At 45.5% G+C, this 26,080-nt stretch overlaps 4 protein-coding genes across 4 annotated transcripts; all 4 read left to right on the top strand.

Moving 5' to 3' along the window:
* The first annotated feature begins 205 nt into the window (after positions 1–205).
* On the top strand, positions 206–1,248 carry LOC114699229 (olfactory receptor 4D1). The gene has a single exon (XM_028878185.1). It carries the CDS (start codon positions 273–275, stop codon positions 1,212–1,214), a length of 942 nt encoding a protein of 313 aa, XP_028734018.1. The 5' UTR covers positions 206–272; the 3' UTR covers positions 1,215–1,248.
* Positions 1,249–6,072: 4,824 nt separating this feature from the next.
* Positions 6,073–6,543, top strand: LOC114699230 (eukaryotic translation initiation factor 5A-1-like). Its single transcript, XM_028878186.2, has one exon. It carries the CDS (start codon positions 6,079–6,081, stop codon positions 6,541–6,543), a length of 465 nt encoding a protein of 154 aa, XP_028734019.1. The 5' UTR covers positions 6,073–6,078.
* Positions 6,544–17,072: 10,529 nt separating this feature from the next.
* On the top strand, positions 17,073–18,008 carry LOC114699231 (olfactory receptor 4D1-like). The gene has a single exon (XM_028878187.1). It carries the CDS (start codon positions 17,073–17,075, stop codon positions 18,006–18,008), a length of 936 nt encoding a protein of 311 aa, XP_028734020.1.
* A 6,600-nt stretch (positions 18,009–24,608) lies between these two features.
* On the top strand, positions 24,609–25,544 carry LOC114699233 (olfactory receptor 4D2). Its single transcript, XM_028878188.1, has one exon. It carries the CDS (start codon positions 24,609–24,611, stop codon positions 25,542–25,544), a length of 936 nt encoding a protein of 311 aa, XP_028734021.1.
* Positions 25,545–26,080: the final 536 nt, after the last annotated feature.

Raw genomic sequence — 26,080 nt, 5'->3', positions numbered from 1 at the left:
AAATAAACTGTCGCACAAAGACATTGTGGTCCAGGGGAGCAGGGATCCTACCTATCTATGCCTATGATGCAGTGCCAGATGTGGCCAGGGAGCTAATCCCGCAGGAGCTTGGCAATGTCTTTATCCTTCCAGAAAGCTCTGTCAAGCCATATCTCGAAACAACTTTGACCAATCAATCCTGATGCTCCAAAGCAAGCAAACAAAAACCTGACTGAATTTTCACAGTGTTTTTACTTTGTGTCATCTCTCTCTAGGCACGTGGGAAGCGCCCCATGGAACCCCAGAACATCACATGGGTGTCAGAATTTATTCTGCTAGGGTTCTCACAGACTCAAGAACTCCAAAAACTCCTATTTGTGGTGTTCCTGTTTGTCTACATCACTACTGTGGTGGGAAACATCCTTATCATGGTCACTGTGACCTTTGATCCCCGGCTGGACATGCCTATGTATTTTCTGCTCCGAAATCTGGCCGTCATAGACCTCAGCTATTCCACAGTCACCTCCCCCAAGATGTTGATGGACTTCTTTCACAGAACAAAGACCATCTCCTACCAGGGCTGCATGGCCCAGATCTTCTTCTTCCACCTCCTGGGAGGTGGGACTGTCTTCTTCCTCTCTGTGATGGCCTATGACCGATACATAGCCATTTCCCGGCCCCTCCACTATATCTCCATCATGAACACCAGGCTGTGTGTGGGGCTGGTGGTGGCTGCCTGGGTAGGGGGCTTTGTCCATTCCATTGTCCAGTTGTTGCTGATGCTCCCACTGCCCTTCTGTGGCCCCAATGTCCTGGATAACTTCTACTGTGATGTCCCCCAAGTGCTGAGACTCGCCTGCACGGACACCTCCCTCCTGGAGTTCCTCATGATCTCCAACAGTGGGATGCTGGTCCTCATCTGGTTCCTCCTCCTTCTCATCTCTTACACTGTCATCCTGGTGATGCTGAGGTCGCACTCAGGCCAGGCCAGGAGGAAGGCGGCTTCCACCTGCACCACCCACATCATCGTGGTGTCTATGATCTTCATTCCCTGCATCTATATCTATTCTCGACCATTCACTCCCTTTCCCTTGGACAAGGCTGTGTCCATCAGCTACACAGTCTTGACCCCCATGCTCAACCCTATGATCTACACCCTCAGGAACCAGGAGATGCAGACAGCCATGAAGAGATTAGCAAAGCGCTTAGTGCTTAGCAAAGGGGATGAACTTTGAATTAGTTGGCTTTCAATGCAAGGTTTCTCTGGACTTGTGCTATGCTGGGAAAAAAGCAGAGGGAAGTCCTTATACAGAATGACCAGGGCTGGGAGAAAGCCCAGCTGGTGAAGTGTTTGCCTTAAGAACACAAAGACCACAGAACTCCCATGCAAAATCCCAGGTGTAGCAGTGCCTTCTTGTAACCCCAAAGCTGGAGAGCTGGAGACAGGGGGATCCTGGGGGCCATTGGCCAGTCGGCCTTGGTAATTTAAAGGCCAGTTAGAGACATTGTGAAAAAAAAAAAAAAAAAACCTTATAGATAGTATCTGAGGAACTCGTCCTCTGACCTCCACATGAACACACACACCCCCCCAACAAATCAGATTACAGTACTATGTCCTGATGAGCTACTCCTGTGTCAGGCACTGTTAGATAATTCCATACTTTATATGAAAATATTACAGATAGGAAAGCTAAGGACCTGGTTACTGGGTCAAACTGGAAGCAACAGAACGATAGAACTCTATAGAACTTGGTCCCATTGACTCCAAGTTGAGAGGCACAGATGTGACCTCCCAACCGGCATGCGGGCTTTGAGAGGGCCTGGGGACATGCTACATTCCTTGGGAAATCTCTCAGCACCTTCAGCTGCATCTGATTGGGACAGGTGTTTCTGGTTTCTTCTAACCTTCTGGTAACTGGTTTTGTTGTAAAGTTATTTCTGTGCATTTCTTCACTGTGGGGTATACAACATTTTGCAAAAGTCTCAGCATAAGGTGATGCTAAGTTTAGACCACAATGCAGGAGCTTCCCACGCTTTCCTCCAGCACCATCCCAACTAAGACATGGAAGTCACAGGCTGCTCCTGGTGTCTCTGCACCGTGATGGCAGCCCCGAGTGGGTCCTGTCTCTATCTCTTCCTCCCTGTTTCTTCTTCACACATTTATCCATAGTCACAGTCAAAATTTAGACTAGAGAGGAGGAGGGCCATGGACTGGTGTGATCTGTGACATCTCATCCAGATTCTCACTTCACATTAAAGTCTTTCAAATGTCTTGTGATGCTGTTCACATCCTCTGGATCACCTCTTCTCCAGGAGCCCTGGTCCTCCTGACCACAGTTTCCTGACTTCACCTCCTAGACAAGTCTTCTTTCTGTCTTCACTCTAGTATGACAACCCCCCCTCTCAAGTGTGGTGCTTACTGTGTGACACTTCTGCACTGGAGTGTGTGGGGTCATGAATTGTCCAGAAAACATTGGTCATCTCCTCTGAACTTTGTATCAATGAGATGCCTTTGTCGAGGACAAGCACTTTCAAGTTGGTTAATTCAGCAGATCAAAAATGTTCCATGTTGTCTTCTTGGTGATGCCTTACCTCCCCTCTCATGCTGAATGTGGCTGCCAGAGCTCCAGATGTCACATCTTCACAGTTGAGCCATTTAGCAAGATAAAATTAAAGGAAAAAGCATGAAAATGATTTTTTCTTTGTGCCTGTGCTTGTGTATGTGTGCATGTGCGTGAGTGCATGTATGTGTGTGTGTGTGTGTGTGTGTGTGTGTGTGTGTGTGTGTGTGTGTGTTGGGGAGACAATTCCCTAGAACTACCTCAGTAGAATTTTCATAGGACCCAGTTGGTCAGCACTGTGGTCATCTCGGTCTATATAAAAAGGAACAGGGAACGTCTAGCCTTCCTTCCAGGTCAAACAACAGTGTCTGCATGTGGTACCCAAGACAACAGGAAGAGACACAATTGTCTTGACTAAGAAGTCCTGACTATGAGAAGAAAACGCTACCTTAAACATGGGTAACCAACTCAAATGCCCGGTGAAGCTAACACATAGCATGGGAAGCTGAGAGGACCAGGGAAACCCAAGGTCAGCTGCTCATACGGGCCGAGGGAGGGTCTCCCTCCTAGTCTTCACTCTGCTACTGCAGAAGTCCTATATTAGAGCCCTAACGGGACATCAGAAAGATATTATGGTATCATCATCCTCATCACTATCATCGTCATCCATCGTTACCATCATCATCACCATCAAATCATTATCATCATTATCATCATCATCACTATCATTATCATCATCACCATCATCATTATTGCCATCATTACCATAGACATTATCACCACCATCATCATCATTACCATCATCATCTTCACCATCATCATCACCATCATCATCAGGAGCTCATGTGTTCTAGAAGGACATGAAACTTTCTATGTACCTAAGGATAACCTTACACTTCTATCCTCCTGCTTCTACCTCCAGAGTGCTTGGATTATAGACATAGACCATCATACTTGGTTTATAAGGTATGAGGGATTAAACCTAGGCTTCATGCCTACTAGACAAACAATCTGCCAATGGAGCTACATTACCAACCCTGAAGAATTTTATTTAGAGACACTAAAAGCCCAGAGGGTCAGTTTCCAGGATTCTATCATTCATTCCAAATTATCATTAAGAAAGCTTCTGAGAAAATGCCTGGTCTGATGAACTGGGAAGAGCTCCATGTGCCAAGCCCTGCTCACACACAGAGCTTCCAGCAAACGTCTGAGTGTTTCAGTTTGAAATACTAATGTTTAACCACAGACCACAAGACAGATGAAGAAAACTCACCCTAATAAAAGACAGATACTAAAGTAAGAAAGTAGGGGGAAAACAAGTTGGGTGTGGTGGCACATCCCTTTATTTCAACAATCTGGAGCCAACTAGATCTTGGTGAATTTGAGGTCAGTCTGGTCTACTTAGTGAGTTCTAGGACATCCAGGGCTACTTAGAGAGACCCTGTGTCAAAATAAAACCAAACAACAACAACAATAAACAAAAAAAAAAAAAAAAGAAAAGAAACATCAAGAAAAGCAGGGCGGAAAGAGGAAGCCAAAAAGCCAGCCATCTATCTGCATGGGGAAATGTGTGAACGCTGCTAACTCCTGTGGTTTTTGCAGCCCAAAAGCCTATGGAGTTTTTTTCTGCAGATAGGATGCCACAGAACCGTAGCCAGTGGGGTAGTGACTCGGCTGCATGCAGCTCTGGCCTGTGCTGGTGACTGCAAAGTCACAGGCAGGTGGCTTTTTCATGCCCCGCATTGGGCGCCAGATCTAGCGTGAATCCTAATTGGTCTTAACAATAAAAACCCGGAGTCCGATATCGGCATAAATGCTGAACGAGCAGAGAAGTAAAGGAGTCGGCCACTAGAGAGGCTTGTGAGAAGCTCTACCAAATCCCCAGACTGAAAGGGCTGAGCTCCTGTTTCCACCCTGCCTTATCACTTCCTCTCTCCACTAAAGGTGTGTGTGCCACCGCTGCCTGGCCTCTAGTGGTTAGCTCCACACTCTGATCTCCAGGCAAGCTTGATTTGTGAGAGCACAAACAAAATATCACCACAGAAAACAAAATAATACAGCTTTAAAAATGGTCCTAACCGAACCCTTTATTTTGAAGCAATTGTATTTGCCTCTATAAGGAGTAATGAAGAGCTCTATTATAAATTGTGCCCAATTTTTTTTTCCCATGGGAACTGCTATAGACTGAATGTTTGCTGACCCCACAAAGTTATGTGCTGAAACCAAAATCTGATGTTTTGTGTGTTGTGGGGTCTTTGTTAGGTGAGTAGGTTACCTCATAATATGAATGTGACTAGTGTCCTTATAAAGGAGACCCCAGAGAGCCACCCGCTTCCCCCCATGTGAGAACACAGGGAAAAGTCAGCTGCCTATAAGCCACAGAGCCAGCCTTCTAAGTCCTCTAGTCCTGCAGCACCTTGACCTCAGAGTTTTCCCACCACAAGAGCTGTGAGAAACACGTTTATATTCCATACTATGATCCAGCCTATGGGGCACTGCTGCAGCAGACCAATCACACTAAGAGGCATCTTGAGAACTTCTCATGTAACGTTGGTAGGTCAGTAACACTGACGCGGTCAGAGCCTGGGATGGCTACTGTACCATATTTACTATAATTAATATTCACAAATTCATGAAAGGGAATCAGGATGCCACTTTAGAAAGGTTCAATTGGAAAAGGAGAAAAATTCACAGAAATTAGAAATACGGTTTGTAAAATACCGTATTTATCTTAGATGATCAGAGTAGCATTCCACAAGCTTTTCTCACAAACTCACTCATATTCTTCACATTGAAATGTGTGATCCTGCCCCGATCCGCTGCCTACCTGAGCATTGCTTCTCCCACACTCTCCTCCTTCCCCCACGTAAGGACCCCCAACTTTTGGCACCCCTCCACCTACAATACCTATCCCTGAAGATTAAGAGTCATATGCACCTCCCCAGGTAGCAACACCTACACCTGACAAGATACTCTCTAAAGCCTGTCACCAAAGGACTAATTGCAGGACCTGGTGAGCTGTCCACAGACTCCAAGGATCAGCAGTGAGAATATTCTAACTCCACAGAAGGTCTGACCTGGGGTTCAGAAGCTTCACCTAGCTGAGTCAGGACTGTCTGATACCCCATTTGTATATTAACAATGTGTTGCCCAAAAAATGAGCTCCCAGTACCATCCTGTTGTCCCATAACCTGACAACAAACAGATCCAAATCCCTACTCAACCAAGGTGAGACCAGATAGCCATTCCAAGAAACATCTTCTGATGACTTGGTTTCACTGCAAAGGTACAAGCAACATGAGCAATCAAAAAAAAAAGGTTTCTTTGAAAAATAAGTGCTCCCGCAGTAATGTGCCTTGACAAACAGCAGCTTAGATATCACACAAGACAATGACCTTAAACCAATAATACAGGTGCCCAAGGAACTTGAAGAGGATATAAATGAGCACCAGAATGAAGACTTCAAAAAACATAGACACGCTCTTGCAGGCTTCTTCAGGCTGAGGAGCTGGTGAGTTGGCATCGAAAGCCTCTTAAAATGGCAGATGATTTGGACTTCGAGACAGGAGATGCAGGGCCCTCAGCCACCTTCCCAATGCAGTGCTCAGCATTACATAAGAATGGTTTTGTGATGCTCAAAGGCAGGCCATGTAAGATCGTCGAGATGTCTACTTCGAAGACTGGCAAGCATGGCCATGCCAAGGTCCACCTGGTTGGTATTGACATTTTTACTGGGAAGAAATATGAAGATATCTGCCCGTCAACTCATAATATGGATGTCCCCAACATTAAAAGGAATGATTTCCAGCTGATTGGCATCCAGGATGGGTACCTATCCCTGCTCCTGGACAGTGGGGAGGTACAAGAGGACCTTTGTCTGCCTGAGGGAGACCTTGGCAAGGAGATTGAGCAGAAGCATGACTGTGGAGAAGAGATCCTGGTCACGGTGCTGTCTGCCATGACAGAGGAGGCAGCTGTTGCAATCAAGGCCATGGTAAAATAGCTGGCCCTCAAGGTGGCCGTGGTGGCAGCAGCCATCCCTGAGCCTACAGAGGCCCCTCCCCCAGCTGGGTTCCGCTCTGGCTGGGCCCTTGGCTGGACTCCTATACAATTTATTTGATGCTTTATTTTGGTTTTCCTCGCCCCTTCAAACTGTCGGGGAGACCCTGCCCTTCACCTAGCTCCCTTGGCCAGGAATGAGGGAGCCATGGCCTTGGTGAAGCTACTACCTGCCTCTTCCCTCACAGCCCTGGTGGGGGAAAGGGAATTGGGTATTGCTTGTGGTTTAGGTCCCCCACCTCTCCTTTTTTTTTCTTTTTAATTCAATTTGGAATCAGAAAGCTGTGGATTCTGGCAAATGGTCTTGTGCCCTTTATCCCGCTCTCCCTTGTCTGGTCGCCTGTTCTCCATAGTCCTTCACCCCCAAGCACCACTTGTACAGGCCGGGGACCAGCCCCCTACCCTGCCTGTGTCTCTTCCCCAAGCCCCTTTAGCAGTGGTGAGAAGGGCAGGGGGGAAGCAGACACGATCCCTCCTCAGGCATCTGGGAGGGCCTTGCCTCCATGGGCTTCACCCTTTCCTGCGGCTCTCTCCCTGACACATTTGTTAAAAACCAAACCTGAATAAAACTACAAGTTTAAGCCGGGCGTGGTGGCACACGCCTTTAATCCCAGCACTTGGGAGGCAGAGGCAGGCGGATCTTTGTGAGTTCGAGGCCAGCCTGGGCTACCAAGTGAGCTCCAGGAAAGATGCAAAGCTACACAGAGAAACCCTGTCTCAAAAAAACCAAAAAAAAAAAAAAAAAAAAAAAAAAAAAAAAAAAAAAAAAACTACAAGTTTAATATGAAGCCCCCCCAAAAAAATGAACACTTGAATGAAATAATGAAAACAATTTGAGATATGGAAATTTAATTTGTTGCACAAATCCTAAACTGTCTTATAATAAAAACCTGGAGTCAGATATTGGGGTGAAAGCTGAACGATCAGAGGAAGCAAAGTCTCAGCCACTTCTCACCTCACCAGCTCCTCAGCTGAAAAGAGAAGACCACGTCTCCATGAATCCTCAGACCAAATGCCTCTGAGCCCTCAGCCAAAAGGGGCTAATTCCTGTCTCCTTCCGCCTTATATTCCTTCCTCTGCCCAGCCATATCACTTCCTGTCTCAACCTTCCTAGTGCTGGGATTAAAGGCGTGTGATCCCAAGTGCCAGAATTAAAGGTGTTTGATTCCAAGGGCTGGAATTAAAGGTGTGTGCCAACCTCCCCCCCCATCTTCTGTGGCTAACTCCATGGCTTACTCTGTGGCTGGCTCTGTCCTCTGATCTTCAGGCAATCTTTATTTTTTAGATTACAAATGTATCACCACATTTCTCCTTTTTGTCTAAAGCAATAAAAGAAGGTTATATCTAATATAAGAAAAACTATATAGTTTTTCAATATATACAATATATAGAGTCGAGAATTACATTAACAGTGTCTAGTCCATTAACATTTGACAAATTCAGAGAAAATACTCCATTATTTATCATATTTTGGTAAGTTCAAAGTGTTGTACCTAATTCACTTTCTATTCTAAGTTATATGACCAACTGAAAACTGTCTTTTGATGTCTTTCAAACTTACACACTTTACACATCTTTAGTGAGTTTCTTTTCTGAATTTGTTAACAATGAAAACTATAACTATCTAGTCTTCAATTCCATCAGAGATCTGAGAAGGAAATAATATTAACTGAGTAAGCAGGAAGTGCAAACAAGTGATTTCCAAAATATGTGAGAAATGATAGAAACAGCTGACTGCCTGGACAGTCACCCAAGTTTCCTCTGCAACATTGGGACATTCACCTTCAACCTACAGGCCTAGCATATCTGACAGACTTTTCTGTGAAGCAGGATTTTCTGAAGGGCTGTCCCACCTTGTCTTGGAAAAGTTCTGCAGTCTTTTCTTTTGTGTCCTGCTTGTCCCATTTAGCCAGCATACTATCAGCAGTCAAGGCAAGGGCACTTTCTTTTCCGGTGGCTAACTTGCCACAAAGAAAGTAAACTCAATGTGGAATTTTCTTCAATGTCCATCGCCATCTCTGAAGTAGATTGGTGCTGCCAGGAGCAGACATGTCTCATTGTCATTTAAAAAAAAAATCTATGTTATTAAAAAATCTTAAATGCCATAGTCTGCATATCTCTGAAGTGTTTGAAGACTATCTAAAGTATATCTCTGTTTGACCTTGAAAACACACCTAACATTACTACAAGTTCCATTGTAATAGGTGACTAACTACTAACCTACATTTCTTTATTATCTTAAATAGTTGGTAATAATAACTTTCAAGGACTAGAAAATTGCATTACTTTGTTAAATGAGCTGTTTAGGTCTGATACCTTGAACAAGAGTAAAAATATATGTACAGTATATTCCAACAAAAAAATCTCAAGTTTGTATCACTATACAAAGATTCATATCAATGTAAAATATTTTAAAACTAATAGTTGATTTTAAAAAGTAGATTCAATAATCTACCTTTTTATCTTATATCTATATTCCTGTGTTTTTTCAGAGTAGATTCAATAATCTACTTTTTTTAAATCATATCTATATCCTCTTTTTTCTTTTCTTTTTTTTCAAACAAGAATCCTGAATGACCAAAAACCACCCACTCCACCTCTTGGGAATGTGGGCATCGGGTTCTTAAATTTACTTCCTGCTGTCTGGGGGTGGGTGACAGCATCTGTATGGGGTCCTGAGGAGAAAAATTTTGGGTTAATTGTCTTGTGCTGGGAGAGGCAGCTGTATCATTTGTTGTCCAGTCTCTGCATAATGAGAAAGTGCGGGGCTTGTCTCAAGTCTGGCTAGAATAGTCTGTGAGGCTGGATTGTCTCAGCTAGCTATTTCGAAATTGTCCTGAGCACTTTGTAGTTCAAAGCTGATTTTTGGGTGGTGTTTGTTAGCTTAATGGCATTATCATAGTCCTGACAGACTTGTCATTGTGGGACCCCATCATCCTTTTGGAGACTTTGAAGGTCACTGTTAGGTGTGGTCATGGTTCACTGCAGAAAACTGATAGAGACTCAAACTTGAAATCATGTACAGGAAGCTAGATGAAGCCCTTTTTTCTAGAATTAGTACTCTATATGACTATTAATATCATGACAAAAGTTTTATATATATATATATATAATTTTTTTAAAAGATTTATTTATTTATTTATTTATTTATTTATTTATTTATTTATTTATTTATTACATATACAGTGTTACATCTGCATGTATGCCTGCAGGCCAGAAGAGGGCACCAGATCTTAATGCTGATGGTTTTGAGCCACCATGTGGTTGCTGGGGATTGAACTCAAGACCTCTGGAGGAGCAGCCAGTGCTCTTAACCTCTGAGCCATCTCTCCAGCCCATACCTTAAAAAAGTTTTAAAGAGACAAAATAAAACCAAAGGATTATTAATAGCAATAGAATAGTCCCTTAGTTTTAGTTTTTCTTCTGTCCCATATCAGGTGGATCTTCTGACATGAGACAGAGATTTTGAATTTTACTTTAACAAGCATGCTTGGGTTTAGAGAAGGAGAAAGCCACACTCCAACTCCAAAGCCAGGTTTAATTTTCAATTAAACTGGGACTATATAAAGACCATTTGCATTATGTATCTGTAGAGAACAGCAGAAACAAACATTTATGAAAATTTATGAAATTTTATCCTGTTGGAGAGATGATATACCAACAGGACAATTTATTCCTTTTAATGGGACATTTTTTTCTGGATGATTTGTCCTTTTTCTTCAGATGTCTCATTTGTCCAGTGGTCTTCAGATTCCTTAGCCTTCATTCTCCTGAAAGACAAAAACAAAACCCTTCCCTAACCCTGACTTTGGTGAGTTTCCAAATCTACTCTCTATCAATTTTGATTTATGGCTTCTCCTGATTTTTTGTTCTCTCTTCTAAAGCTGTTCTATCATGCAGAGCCGTATGGTTTCTTACAATAGGCATTAGGTTCTTTAATTGCTCTAGGAAGGAGTTTCCTCCATGATGATAGGAAATGACTGAACCAAATTTGACATGGGGGCCTGCAAGAGTCCCCCTCAGGGAGTTTCCTGACAGCAAAGGCAAGGGATTACCTTGTCTGCCCCTTGTTGATCTGCATTCATTAGTCCAGTGTCTGCCTTTGCCACACCTTCTGCATAATCCAGAAGGGAGGGGCATTCTGTTGGAATTATTCCTTGAAAAAAACAGTTTCTAGGAATGCCCTGTTTACAGCCCCTTTTTAGGTGACCTTGATTCCCACAATTGAAACATTTGACATTACTATTTTTCTTCAAATCTCTGGAAATCACCTCTCCTATCCAAGCATCATCATGGTCATGAGATTCAATATTGACTGCATCTCAGATTCATTCCTCCAAGGGTGCTGATCTTGCCTTTAATGGTTCAATTACCCTTTTGCATTGTGCATTGGCATTTTCAAAAGCCAGAGATTCAATTATTATTTGTCTAGCTTCTGAATTTGATATCATTCTCTTTACTGCTGAAGTCAGTCTTTGTAAATCAGTGAAGGTTTCTTTTCTACTTTTTCAATTCTGTCCCAAGCATTCAAGATTGCCATGCAGCATAAAGCCAGGGTGTGGTCATCGAATAAAGATTGTCTTTGTATATCAGCATAATTGCCCTCCCTATAAATTGTTCTTGGCAAATTTCAGTACCTGTAGCCCTACTCTGTTGTTCAATGGTCTTAGCCTCATCGTTCCACCAGGTTCTCCATTGTAATTGTGGACCAGCCTCTAAGACTGCTGTAACCAAATCTTTCCAGTCTTGAGGGATAATTCTACTACAAGTTGACCAGGAGTTTAATATCTGCTTCACAAATGGTGAGAACATGCCATATGAGACTATTACTTCTTTGAATTTCCTCAAATCTGATATTTGCACAGGAGTCCATTCAGCTCTTACGCAGTCTGGGGGATATGTATCATTTGGCAGTTCCTGTGAGGTTATTGGATAAATTAAAGTTGGCTGTTTGAAAGCCTTAGGCTGTTTCTCTGTAACCTTATAATGCAATGTTAAAATTAGTTCTCCTTTAAATTCCTTTGTCTGGGTCTGAATATCTCCATGATCTGTTTTAGTAAGTTTTTCTAAGACATATCTTGGCACTCATATCTCCCAACTTGGCACTTATATGAACCAGCATTTTTAGGGATAAAATCAGAATGATCAAACCAATAATGTTCATAATTGATATTACCTTAATCCCATGTAAGTTAATTATCCTCTTATTTAATTGTTCCATTTTCAGACCATCTAGTGCATTATCAGAGACCAAACTCCTTCCATTGTAATAGTGTTTCCCTTTTTTTTTTTTAATGTAGGGAAAAAACTCTCTTGAAACTAATTTCTCCATTTAAGAAATCCCAAGGGCTGGGGATTTAGCTCAGTGGTAGAGCGCTTGCCTAGGAAGCACAAGGCCCTGGGTTCGGTCCTCAGCTGGGGGGTGGGGGCGAAGGGAGTAAAAAATTTGCTGGGTGGTGGTGGTGGTGGCGGCGGCGGCGGCGGCGGCGGCGGCGGCGGCGGCGGCGGCGGCGCACGCCTTTAATCCCAGCACTCGGGAGGCAGAGCCAGGCGGATCTCTGTGAGTTTGAGGCCAGCCTGGTCTGCAGAGTGAGATCCAGAAAAGGCGCAAAGCTACACAGAGAAACCCTGTCTCGAAAAACCAAAAAAGAAAAAAGAAAGGAAAAAGAAAAAAGCAATCCCAATTGACTCACCAAATCTGCTGATGATGACGATTCAGACGATGGCGTGGCAGCAGCCCGAGGAGGGGGCTCAGAGAAAGCCATGACCCCACCCGGACAGGGGAGAAGCCAAAGAGCCAGCAGTCTGCACAGGAATGTATGACAGCAGCTAATTCCGGCATGTTTGGAGCCTGAGCCTGGCCCTGACTGTGGAGTCAGCTGTCTGCACAGAGGAGTGTGGAAAAGCAGCTAACTTCTGTGGTTTTTAGAGGCCCAAACCCACTGGGGTCTGCTGCAGAGAGGCTGCAACAAAACCTAGCAGCAGGGCCCAGGTGGGGTGGAGACTTCAGCCGCATGCAGCTCCAGCCTGAGCCAGTGGCTGCAAAGCCACAGGCAAGAGGCTTTTTCGTGAATTCGTGTCCCAAAAGTTGTTGGCACTAGATGTTACATGAATCCTAAATAGTCTTATAGTAAAAACCCAGAGCCAGATATTGGGGTCAATGCTGAAAGATCAGAGGAAACAAGCCACAGCCACTTCTCACCTCACCAACTCCTCAGCCGAAAAGAGAAGATCCTGTCTCCACGAATCCTCAGACTGAATGCCTCTGAGTCCTCAGCTGAAAGGGCCTAGTTCCTGTCTCCTCCCGCCTTACAGTCCTTTCTCAGCCCAGCCATATCACATCCTGCCTCAACCTTCCTCATGCTGGGATTAAAGGCTTGTGCCACCACCACCACCACCACCACCACCACCACCACCACCACCACCACTGTCCTCCTTGGCTAACTCTGTGGCTGGCTCTGTCCTCTGATCTTCAGGCAAGCTTTATTTCTTAGATTACAAATATATCACCACAGTAATTTAATAAGAGATAGAATCTCTGAAGAAAAGCCAAACTGAAGTACAGCTTGAAATGAACAATTCAGTAAGTCAAACCCTGAATCAGAGTGAGGCTCAATGGGGAGCCTCAGCAGTAGGTTGGGACAGAGTGGGAGAGAAACTGTCAGGTCCTAAGGACAGGGAGAGGAACTGGATCACTCAGACAATGGAAATGTTCATTCTAAGAGAACCATGAAGGAGACATGCAGGAATTCTAGGACACTATAGGAAGGCACGATTGTCCTTCCCCTGGAGTCTGGGGAGAACTCTTAGATGCCACACAGTTTTTACATTACACCAAGTATACAATGCCTGTCAACTCCATTTTATCAACTCTTCATGATGAGAACACGTATGGATTTCCCGTATAATTCTCATATGTAAAGAGACTGATAACTCAAATGCAAAGAATCCCAGCACTTTAGAGATGGTGTGAATAGAACTGGCTATGGGTGGTGAGTCTACGGTGTCAATCTGTTTGGCAAAGTGAAGGACAAGATTTATTAGGTTTTAAGGTCCTGCTATAGTATACAAGCAATTTCCCACCTACGATTTTACCTAGACCTATTTCAATTCAGTTTAAAAGAAAAAAAGGAAGGAAGGAAAGAGAGAAAGAAGGAAGGAAGGAAGGTCTACCAGTTACCTTGATGGTGGTGATAGATCTGTGCATTGTATTGATGAGCCAGCCAGTGTCTGGTCCCCGGAACAGGTCAGCCTGTATCAGCTGAGAACCTTCTACAAACACAGATTCCTGGTTTTGCCATTGATCCACCAGATCAGAAAGGTTCGTTTGGGCGTACCAATCTGTTCACTAACAAGCCCTCTGAGTGATCCTTTCAAGGGTAAAACCACTAGTCTAAGAAAGAGGACCAGAGCAGAACAGAATAGAAATAAGTTCTAGGAGAACCCTCAGTCTGTTTCTGTAGGCATTAGAGAGTATTTTACTTTTATATGTATGTGTATAAATTTTCACCTGCATGTGCACCACGTGCATGCCTGGCATCCACAGAGGGCAGAAAAGAGAGGTGGAGTGTGTAAGAGGGTTTCAGAGTCCCTGAAGCTGGGGTTACAGGTGATAGTGAGCCAGATTGTGGGTGCTGAGACTTGAACCTGGATCCTCTCCAAGATCACCAAGTGCTCTTAACCGCTAAGCCACCTCTCCAGCCCCTGTCTAAGACCTTATCTTTTAAGATAGTGGACAGAAAACCCTGAAGCACAAAACAAAACCCTCTAAAATTGTCCCTCTTCTTGGTGCTTTGGGTCCTCAAGGGAGAATCTGAAAAAAAAAAAAATAAGAGAAGTATGTTTTGAGACATACAGAAACTTTTTAACAAGTCCCATGGCTGCACAGGCCCCAGTAGTAATGAGCCCAGCTCTGCCTCCTGAGCCCTGTCCAATAGGTTCCCCCTGGGATATTCCCTGTGCCTCTAGGGTCCCACACATGTAGCCCACATGAGGGATGGCCAAGGACAGGAAAGCTGAAGCCTCAGCAAAGGACCTCCAAGAAGATGTAGGCTGTGAAGTCTCATGCTGGACTGAAGTAAGGTGAGAGAGAGGAGTTTGCTTTCCTGCACACAGGTCAGCTGTTAGAAGAGCCTTGCAAACACTCCCCAGTAGGTAAGAATAAATGAGTAGCACAGGCTTGCCTAGAGTGAGCCTGAAGTGTGAGGGGAGAGAGCAGGCATGGCGGGTGTGATGTTAAAAACAGGTGTTCCGGGTTACACATGGAACAGCTCAGCTTAGACTCGATCCTGCTGTTGGGAGGGAAGATGCTGAGATCAAAAGATAGAAAGATGGGCAAAACCATCACAAGATCTCCACACACAGTCTCCAGAGCAGGTCACTTGAAACAATTATGTGAAGCTGGAAGATGTCTGAGCAACTTCTAAATCAGAGTTGCTGTCATGGGTGCTGTTACTGGATTTTCAATCCAGTTCATGAGGTAACAAAAAATAATCAGTGTTGTCTCAGGGATGCTTATAAAGTATGGTTGGGGGCCGGGTAGATGAAGAATTAGTTCTTTCGGGGGATGCAGGGCAAGGAGCCAGAGAGAAGGTGCACCTGGGTTCCTAGGTTGGATTCCTAACAAAAGTTAATTAAGGAAACAGGAGTTCTTACTGAAGATACACGTTTAGTTGAATAGATGGTATGTGTAGAAACTGTGAATTGCTTAGGTGGCTGTTGGTTCTTGGGTGACAGGGACACTAATTACAAAGGTGTGGTATATGGAGGTGACCTCTATAGCCTCACATGGAATGCTGATGGGGAGATGCTCTCACATGAGCAGCCTTTTATTCTTTGCAGTTTCTATGTGCAGAAATGTGTGCAGCTTCTAAGAGTTGGAGCTTGAAGCTGTGAGCACTAGATGGTCATTCAGTGTTATGACAAGGAAGGAGCCTGACCACATCCCCATTCAGAAAGTTCTCCCAGGCTGCTGTGTGAATGGAGACAGGAGCGGAAGAACACAGGAATGTGAAGAATGAGGAGAGAGATAATGGAATCCAGCAGCTCATGGATTGCAATTGGTCAGAGGGGAGAGGATGGGGGAGCTTTAGACTGGACAGGAAGGTGAGAAGACCCTTTGCCTGCACCCTGTCCATCTTCTTGCTTTCTGACTTTCTGTTTCTAAGACAAATGTTTCCCTAACCTGACGTTTCCTTTGCCCCCCATTAACCTGCTTTATTTCCCATTTCTCTTCCTTGGAATTTTCTTTGGCCTCATTGATTCCAATTCTTTTTCATTCAACTCTTTCTCTCTCCTTAGATTTGTAGCATGTAATAAAATCGATCTCCTCCTGGAAGAGCTCTGAGCGTCCTCCTCCTCCTCTTAGTCTCAAGGACTTTTTACCCCCAGCTCCCCTTTGCCTGCACCAGAGCCTTACCTGGTTAGGAGAGTGGGAAGAAACTGGATACTTCAGGTCTCCCGTTGTGTAGTGGTCCTGGGCATACGACTGCACATCTTTGTAACTATTCACGTGCCTGGCCACCTCCAGCAGAGCCTCATTAAGTACTGCCTACACCCAGCCTGTGCACTGCTGGGAGCAGATTAATCGTGAAATTCAGACCTGTGTCTCCAGACCCTTGTGATTGAATTTTTGGGGAAAAACAATAGACTGTGAAAGAACTGTTGCCATCCTGTTGTGTTACATGCTGAAAACTTGCACAAAATGTAAAGCCTGGAATGAGGGAGGAGGAGAGCAGATTGGGATACCCAGAGCCGGCGAACCCTGCTCGTTAGTGCAGACACACGAACTTCAAAGGTGGCATCCTCTCCAGTCCCCCAGAAAAGCCAGTAAAGAAAGCTCCCCCACCCCACTTAAAGACTGGGTGACATGTAGCTCAGGCTGGTCTCTTATACCCTATGTAGACAAGAATGACCAAGAATTCCTGATCCTCCCGCCTCTGCCTCTTGAATGCTAGGACTGTAGGCTTGCACCACCACACCTAGCTAAGAAAACCTTTTTCTTCATACTCTATACACAGAGAAGCTGAGATCTTAGCCAAGTAAGTTCATTGTTCTTAGTCAGAGCTTAAGGGAGATAAAGACCTGAAATTTGCTCCAGGGTGTCTCATTCTGAACGTTGTCCTGTCACTCTGTCAGTCATGGGAAGGAAGGTCACAGGTTCTTCTGGGTGACTTTAAGAGATCTCACGAGGACTCAGGATTCTGAGACAGAGGATCTTGAGTTTGAGGCCTGCCTGGGCTTACATAGTGACACCTTGTCTCAAACAGACAGATACAACAAAATCAGTATCTATGAATGTATATGGCAGCAGCCACTCAACTCCAAGGAGCCAAGGTGGCAAGTGATGTCATGGTCTTCACATAAGGATGCCCTTCCTAGGGACCTGAGCCACTGGGATGCTGAAAGGGGCAGGGAGATATTCAGGTATCCATGTCTTTCATCTGTTTCCTCTATATGCATGGAGAAGACACTATGGACCAGAACAACCTCACATGGGTGTCAGAATTCATCCTGGCAGGGTTCTCACAGAGTCGTGAGCTTCAGCTCTTCTTGTTTCTGGTGTTCTTGTTTGTCTACAGCATGACTGTGGTGGGAAACCTCCTCATCATAGTCACAGTGACCTCAGACTCCAGGCTCCACACACCTATGTACTTCCTGCTCCGCAATCTTGCTGTCATAGACCTCTGCTTCTCCTCAGTCACCTGCCCAAAGATGCTGGTGGACTTTCTCTCTGAGAAGAAGACCATCTCCTACCAAGGCTGCATGGCCCAGATCTTCTTCTTCCACTTTTTGGGAGGTGGGACTGTCTTCTTCCTCTCTGTGATGGCCTATGACCGCTACATAGCCATCTCCCGGCCCCTCCACTACGTCTCCATCATGAACACCAGGCTGTGCGTGGGGCTGGTGGTGGCTGCCTGGGTAGGAGGCTTTGCCCATTCCATTGTCCAGCTGTCGCTGATGCTCCCACTGCCCTTCTGTGGCCCCAATGTCCTGGATAACTTCTATTGTGATGTCCCCCAAGTGCTGAGACTCGCCTGCACGGACACCTCCCTCCTGGAGTTCCTCATGATCTCCAACAGTGGGATGCTGGTCCTCATCTGGTTCCTCCTCCTTCTCATCTCCTACACTGTCATCCTGGTGATGCTGAGGTCGCACTCAGGCCAGGCCAGGAGGAAGGCGGCTTCCACCTGCACCACCCACATCATCGTGGTGTCTATGATCTTCATTCCCTGCATCTATATCTATTCTCGGCCATTCAGTCCCTTTCCCTTGGACAAGGCTGTGTCCATCAGCTACACAGTCTTGACCCCCATGCTCAACCCTATGATCTACACCCTCAGGAACCAGGAGATGCAGACAGCCATGAAGAGATTAGCGAAGAACCTAACCATTAACCACCGGGAGTGAATGTTAAACAGGGTGACTTCAAATGGCGAATCTCCCTGAACTGACATGATTGCTGGTAGACGCTAAGGAAAGCCCTCACAAAGCTCAAGTGGGATCACGCGAATAGTCCTCGATAGCTCACTCCTGCATTAGGAACCGTGTTAGGGACTCTCACACCTGTATCTATCCCATTTGTCCTCAGAAACATGACATGTTACCATTCTTTATAATAATTTTACAAACAAGAACAACCAGAGCACAGTGACTTGCTCACAGTCAGAGAAAGTGGTAGCAGGATGTGGTTCCACTGAGTCTAGCTTCAATGCCAGAAGGTATAAATCCCCACCCTGGAGTGAGCGCTCCTGGGGGGCCAAGGGTGAAGAACATTTCTCTGCAAACCTCCACGTGCCTTGAACTGTATCTGGCACAGCAGTGACCTCTCCATTCCCCTGCATCCTAGCACCCCCCCCCCCCCCCCCCGACTTTCTCTGGGCTTAGTCTCTGTGTCTCCCCGACGACGAGGAACATCATTTTGTAATTGATGCAGCATGAAAAGCACAATGCAGGAGTCCCCCCCCCCCCCCCCCCTGCTTTCCTCCAGCATCTTTCCAACTAAGACACAGAAGTCACAGGCTGCTCCTGGTGTCTCTGCACCATGATGGCAGCCCCGAGTGGGTCCTGTCTCTATCTCTTCCTCCCTGTTTCTTCCTCACACATTTATCCATAGTCACAGTCAAAATTTAGGCTAGAGAGGTGGAGGGCCATTAACTGGTGTGATCTGTGACATCTCATCCAGATTCTCACTTCACATTAAAGTCTTTCAAATGTCTTGTGATACTGTTCACATCCTCTGGATCACCTCTTCTCCAGGAGCCCTGGTCCTCCTGACCACAGTTTCCTGACTTCACCTCCTGGACAAATCTTCTTTCTGTCTTCACTCTAGTATGACAACCCCCCCCCCCAAGGTGTGGTGCTTACTGTGTGACACTTTTGCACTGGGGTGTGTGGGGTCGTGATTTGTCCAGAAAACATTGCCTGTCTCCTCTGAACTCTGTATCAATGAGATGCCTTTGTCGGCCAGCAGCTGACTAAGCTAATGGCAGCTTCTCAGGTAAGGAGGAAACTGCTGTTCCGACAGAAGACCCGAGGACAAGTACTTTCAGCAGATCAAAAATGCTCCATGTTGTCTTCTTGGTGATGCCTTACCTCCCCTCTCATGCTGAATGTGGCTGCCAGAGCTCCAGATATCACATCTTCACAGTTGAGCCATTTAGCAAGATAAAATTAAAGGAAAAAGCATGAAAATGATTTTTTCTTTGTGCCTGTGTGTGTGCATGTGTATGTGTGTGCATGTGCGTGTGTGCGTGCATGTGTACATGTGTGTGTGTGTGTGTGTTGGGGAGACAATTCCCTAGAACTACCTCAGTAGAATTTTCATTGGTCAGCACTGTGGTCACCTCAGTCTGTATAAAAAGGAATGGGGAACATCTAGCCTTCCTTCCAGGTCAAACAACAGTGTCTGCATGTGGTACCCAAGACAACAGGAAGAGACACAATTGTCTTGACTAAGAAGCTCCGACCATGAGAAGAAAACGCTACCATAAACATGGGTCACCAACTCAAATGTGGGGTGAGGCCAATACAGAGCATGGGAGGCTGAGAGGATGGGGGAAACCTAAGGCCAGCTGCTCATACAGGCCGAGGGAGGGTCTCCTTCCTAGTCTTCACTCTGCTACCACAGAAGTCTGTGATGTGGGTGCTAACAGAGTGTTTTATTTAGAGAGACAAAAAAAAAAAAAAATCCAGGCGTACAGTCGCAAAGCATCGCTAAGGGGGCTTCTCACAAAACAACTGACAATCTCCAATCCCTGATCACACCCCGCATCTTGTGAGCTTGTGAGTGGTTTGAGTTCAAATAGTGATATTAAGCACAGATCATCAGGCAGATGAAGAAGTCTTCCACCATAAAAGACGCTAAAGCACAACAAAACAAAAAATGAGAAACTGGAGAAAGAAGAAACTTCAGGAAACCAGTGGCAGTTCAAGGAAGAGAATACAACTTAAACTCTTCCAGCCTCACCCCCTCCTGAGTGTGTGTGTGTGTGTGTGTGTGTGTGTGTGTGTGTGTGTGTGTGTGTGTGTTTTAAGATTGGGTCTTTCTATGTAGTTCTTGCTATCCTGGAACTTGCTATGTAGACTAGGCTGGCCTTGAACTCACAGAGATCCTCCTATTTCTGTCTTCCAAGCGCTGGGATTAAAGGCATGCACCACCACGCTCACCTTAAATAAATGTTTTTAATTGAACTTTTTACTTTGAAAATTGGACTTGAAGCTGTAAAAAAAAATATTAAAGATCTTTCCACTATAAATTTCCCCAATTTCTCCTCATAGAAACTGTTACTGATTACATTTTTGTTTTCTCTCCAAATTCATGGGTTGAAGTCAAATCAAAACCTGGTGGCTTGGGAGACAAGGGATGTCATGTGACAAGATGTGTACAAATCTCTGTTCAGTTCAGACAGAGCACCAAGATAGACCAAAGGAAGAATTGCATCAGAGTCTAACTTGGTGAACAACGGCTTCATTAGGATTTCTCACAGGGACATAGGTGACCACAGAACTGATAGACTCACCCAGGGATGGGGGACAACTTGTGAAAACAGCTTCTGGCTGAGTCTTCTTTTCCCCAGAAACAGTGTCCTGCGTGTGTATAACCCTGGGAGGAGCCTTGTGAATTCAGTCAGTTTTCCCAGTCTTCTGCCGGAACGGATTCGATCAGAAGTAGCTACCTGACAGGACACCTCCTCTTCCAGCTCTTACATTCTTTCTTCCCCCTCTTGCTGTTCTCTGAGTCTTGGAGGAATCTGCATAGCTGTCTGGCTATTTTCTTCCACTTGTGGCTGTTGCTTACAAGTCACTCAGCCCATGCTACCCCATTGTAGCAGATTGAATACACTAAGATGAGGATCTACTAAACCATGGTGTAATAGAGTAGAATATTAATGCCACTCTGACAGAGGCATAGGATGGGGAACTTAAAAACTGTAGTACAAACTTGTGAAACAAGATTGGAATGATGTTTTAAGAAAGTAGCAGAAGAAGAAAGCAAGAAGAAGAGCAAGAAAAGTGTCTTACAGGTCAGCATGAGGGCTTGTGGCATGTGATATTTTTCTTAGCTGACCCGGTCAGCTTCTTTGATTCAATGAGCCTCCTCAAATATTGCCTCACCTTCTTCTCACTAAAAGGTAGAATTCTGCTTTCTGTGCCCTGAGTTTGGAGGGAACTATGTCATAGATATCACATAGTTTAAAATTTTCAAAGTGCGTGCGCGTGTGTGCGTGCACATGCGCGTGCGCTGTGCCTATGCCTGTGCAAGTGTGCATGAGTAAGGTGCCCACAGGAAGAAGAGGTAGCAAATTCTCTGGAGCTGGAGTTACAGGTGGTTGTGAGCCACCTGATATGGGCGTTAGGAACTGAACTCGGGTCCTCTTTAAGAGCAGTACACTGTCTTAACCACTGAGCCGTCTCTCCAGCCTCCATCGAAGACCTTGTCTTTTTGGATCTCAGACTGCAAACCCTACATCAAGAGAATCTCTAAAATTTTCAATATTCTTCGTATATAGAGCCACCAAGGATGACCTCTTAAAGAACATGTGTTTTGAGACATACAGAAACTTTTTAACAAGTCCCATGGCTGCACAGGCCCCAGTGGTAATGAGCCCAGCTCTGCCTCCTGAGCTCTGTCCAATAGGTTCCCCCTGGGATATTCCCTGTGCCTCTAGGGTCCCACACATGTAGCCCACATGAGGGATGGCCAAGGACTGGAAAGCTGAAGCCTCAGCAAAGGACCTCCAAGAAGATGTAGGCTGTGAAGTCTCATGCTGGACTGAAGTAAGGTGACAGAGAGGAGTTTGCTTTCCTGCACGCAGGTCAGCTGTTAGAAGAGCCTTGCAAACACTCCCCAGTAGGTAAGAATAAATGAGTAGCACAGGCTTGCCTAGAGTGAGCCTGAAGTGTGAGGGGAGAGAGCAGGCATGGCGAGTGTGATGTTAAAAACAGGTGTTCTGGGTTACACATGGAACAGCTCAGCTTAGACTCGACCCTGCTGTTGGGAGGGAGGATACTGAGAGCAAAAGACAGAAAGATGGGCAAAACCATCACACAATCTCCATACAGTCTCCAGAGCAGGTCACTTGAAACAATTATGTGAAGCTGGAAGATGTCTGAGCAACTTCTAAATCAGAGTTGCTATCATGGGTGCTGTTACTGGATTTTCAATCTGGTTCACAAGGTAACAGGAAAAATGATCAGTGTTGTCCCAGGGATGCTTATAAAGTATGGTTGGGGGCTGGGTAGATGAAGAATTAGTTCTTGTGGGGGATGCAGGGCAAGGAGCCAGAGAGAAGGTGCGCCTGGGTTCCTAGGTTGGATTCCTAACAAAAGTTAATTAAGGAAACAGGAGTTCTTACCGAAGATACACATTTAGTTGAATAGATGGTATGTGTAGAAACTGTGAATTGCTTAGGTGGCTGTTGGTTCTTGGGTGACAGGGACACTAATTACAAAGGTGTGGTATATGGAGGTGACCTCTATAGCCTCACATGGAACGCTGATGGGGAGTTGCTCTCACATGAGCAGCCTTTTATTCTTTGCAGTTTCTATGTGCAGAAATGTGTGCAGCTTCTAAGAGTTGGAGCTTGAAGCTGTGAGCACTAGATGGCCATTCAGTGTTATGACAAGGAAGGAGCCTGACCACATCCCCATTCAAAAGTTCTCCCAGGCTGCTGTGTGAATGGAGACAGGAGCGGAAGAACACAGGAACGTGAAGAATGAGGAGAAAGATAATGGAATCCAGCAGCTCATAGATCCTAACAAGCCATAGGAGAAAGAATGGGGGAGCTTGAGATAGGGCAGGAAGGTGGGAGACCCCTTGCCCTCACTTGGTCACTGTGTTTGCCCCTCTTGACTTCCCCTCCTGGTCTCTCTTCAACCCTAACAATTCTATTTTCTTCCTTCACCTGCTCTAGTACCTCACTTCTTTCTTGCTGTCTCCCTTCACTTCATCTATTCTCATTTCTTCTAGTCAGTAACTTCCTCTTTCCTCTAGCCTAAGATTTCATGTCTGCTAAGTTCAATATGCTTCCAGAAGAGCTCTTGGAGCCTGATTCCAACAGGGGTCACCACCTGTGCCTCCCTTTCATGAACCCCTCAACCACAGCTCACTCTTGCCTGCATATATGTCCTATGGAACCTCACCAATTAAGAGGCTTCTGAGACCAAGTAGCCAGATAGGCTTGGGTTCCAACTATGTCCAGTGATTACTTGACAAGTGTGCTGGCTAGTTTTACGTCAACTCGACACAAGCTAGTGTCATCCGACAGGAGGGAACCTCACTTGAGGGAATGCCTCCATAAGATCTGGCTGCAGGACATTTTCTTAATTAGTGAGTGATGGAGAAGGGTCCAGACCATTGTCTGTGGTGCCATCCCTGGGCTGGTGGTCCTGGAGTCTCTAAGAAAACAGACTGAGCAAGCCATGGGGAGCACACAGTAAGCAGCCCCTCTCCACGGCCTCTGCATCAGCTCCTGCCTGCAGGTTCCTGCCCTGCCTGAGGTCCTGCCCTCACTGCTTTTGGTGATGAACTGTAATATGGAAGTGTGAGTGAAATAAACCCTTTCCTCCCCAAGTTGCTTTTGGTCACTGTGTTCCATCACAGCAGTAGTCACCCTAAGACAACAAGAAACTGCACATCCTATAACTATGTGTTCACCCTGCCCCTGGAAACAGCTCCGGGTTAAGCACTTTCTATTGTCAGGTCCTGGGTGGTGCTGGGAACATTATTTATTTGTGAGCCAAACCTTTGTTCCCAGGACTGTATGATTGAGTCGAGGAGGAAGCCCTAGCACCATGAAGGGTCTGTCAATACTGGGTGTGGTAAATGCATCAAGACACTGGTGTAGGGGAGGCTGGAGGGACTGGGACACTCCACAATGAGTACTGCATGCTGCTCCAGGCATGGTTACAGCGACTTCACGTGTGCCTCTCTATTTAGTCCACAGAAAATGAGGAAAAAATGAAACTATTTCCTTGCTATTGTTCCCACTTTACTGATGTGCCAATCGGGATCCGAATAAAACAAGTCACCCACTTTTGGTGTAATCTCAAGGAAAATAAAACTTGAAATTGACTCGAGAGAGTCTCACTGAGTGTCTCCCCACTGCTGTGCAGATTTGGACAGGCAGGCTGCTGACTCAACTGCCTGACTTTAAGGCAGTTCGTGAACTTGGCATGGTACCGCACAACTATCAGCTTAGTGTTGGAGAGGCTGAGACTGGAGGATCTTGAGTTTGATGACAGTCTGAGACACATAGTGACACCCTGTCTCAAGAAACCAAGCACACAAATGCAAAACGAAAACACTATCTCCTGAATGTGTACCAACACCCACTTACGGACTCTTCAGAGACAAGCCAGCAGGTGGTATCAGGGTTGTCACATGAGGATGTGCTTCTTACAGACTTGAACAATTCAGTCTGAACCCCTGCATACTCAAAGGGCAAGGAGTCACTTCATGCATTTGTATCCGTCAACCATTTCCTGGAAGTGTGTGCACAAGACACCATGGAACCAGGGAACCTCACTTGGGTGTCAGAGTTCATCTTCCTGGGACTCTCACAGACTCATGAACTTCAGCTCTTGTTGTTTCTGGTGTTCTTGTTTGTCTACAGCACGACTGTGGTGGGAAACCTCCTCATCATAGTCACAGTGACCTCAGACTCCAGGCTCCACACACCTATGTACTTCCTGCTCCGCAATCTCGCTGTCATAGACCTCTGCTTCTCCTCAGTCACTGCCCCCAAGATGCTGATGGACTTTCTCTCTGAGAGGAAGACCATCTCTTACCGAGGCTGCATGGCCCAGGTCTTCTTCTTCCACTTTCTGGGAGGGGCCATGGTCTTCTTCCTCTCAGTGATGGCTTATGATCGCCTCGTGGCCATCTCCCGGCCCCTCCACTATGTCACCATCATGAATACTCAGCTCTGTATGGGATTGGTGGTGACAGCATGGGTCGGAGGCTTTGTCCATTCCATTGTCCAGCTGTCGCTGATGCTGCCACTGCCCTTCTGTGGCCCCAATGTCCTGGATAACTTCTACTGTGATGTCCCCCAAGTGCTGAGACTTGCCTGCATGGACACCTCCCTCCTGGAGTTCCTCATGATCTCCAACAGTGGGATGCTGGATGTCATCTGGTTCTTTCTCCTTCTCATTTCCTACTTGGTCATCCTGGTGATGCTGAGGTCGCACTCAGGAGAGGCCAGGAGGAAAGTGGCTTCCACCTGCACCACCCACATCATCGTGGTGTCTATGATCTTCATTCCAAGCATTTACCTGTATGCCCGGCCCTTCACTCCCTTCCCCATGGACAAGGCTGTGTCCATCAGCCACACAGTCATGACGCCCATGCTCAACCCCATGATCTACACCCTCAGGAACCAGGAGATGCAGACAGCCATGAAGAGACTAGCGAAGCGCTTATCGAGTTGCAACAGGGAGTGAGATTTGAACAGGATGACTTTACATCAGAAATCTCTGAACTTGTGTTATCACAAATGAAAAGGGAAGGAGAGTCCTTCTTACCTCCAATAAGTCAGATTGCCCCAATATTTCTGAGTGACCCCCTCACACTTTAACAAGCATTCCTTGTTAGAAAGCTGACAGTGGGTATATTATTATTATTATTATTATTATTATTATTATTATTATTATTGTAAATCATTTAGGGCCTGTAAGATGGTTTATCAGGTAAAGACAATTGCTGAAATCCCTGACAACCCACATAATAGAAGAAGGCTGAGTTCTGGAAGTTGTCCTCGATCTCTGTGTGTTTGCATATGATGGTATGTGTGTGTGTACACAAACGTGTGTACATAAATGATAAAAATATATAATTCAATTTAAAAAATTAAACAGTTTTACAAATAAGAAAATTCAGAGCATGGAGGCAATCCTCTCAAGGTTAAGAATTACTATATTCTTCTCAATTACCAGTGTGTTTCTGCTGAAGACCCTCTCCTTCAGAACTTGGTCAGCAA

Source organism: Peromyscus leucopus, chromosome 8b (assembly GCF_004664715.2).
Source record: "Peromyscus leucopus breed LL Stock chromosome 8b, UCI_PerLeu_2.1, whole genome shotgun sequence".
In the NCBI taxonomy this organism is placed as follows: Eukaryota; Metazoa; Chordata; class Mammalia; order Rodentia; family Cricetidae; genus Peromyscus; species Peromyscus leucopus.
Note: the sequence above shows the minus strand (reverse complement) of the source record. Positions and strands in the feature narration are given on the sequence as shown.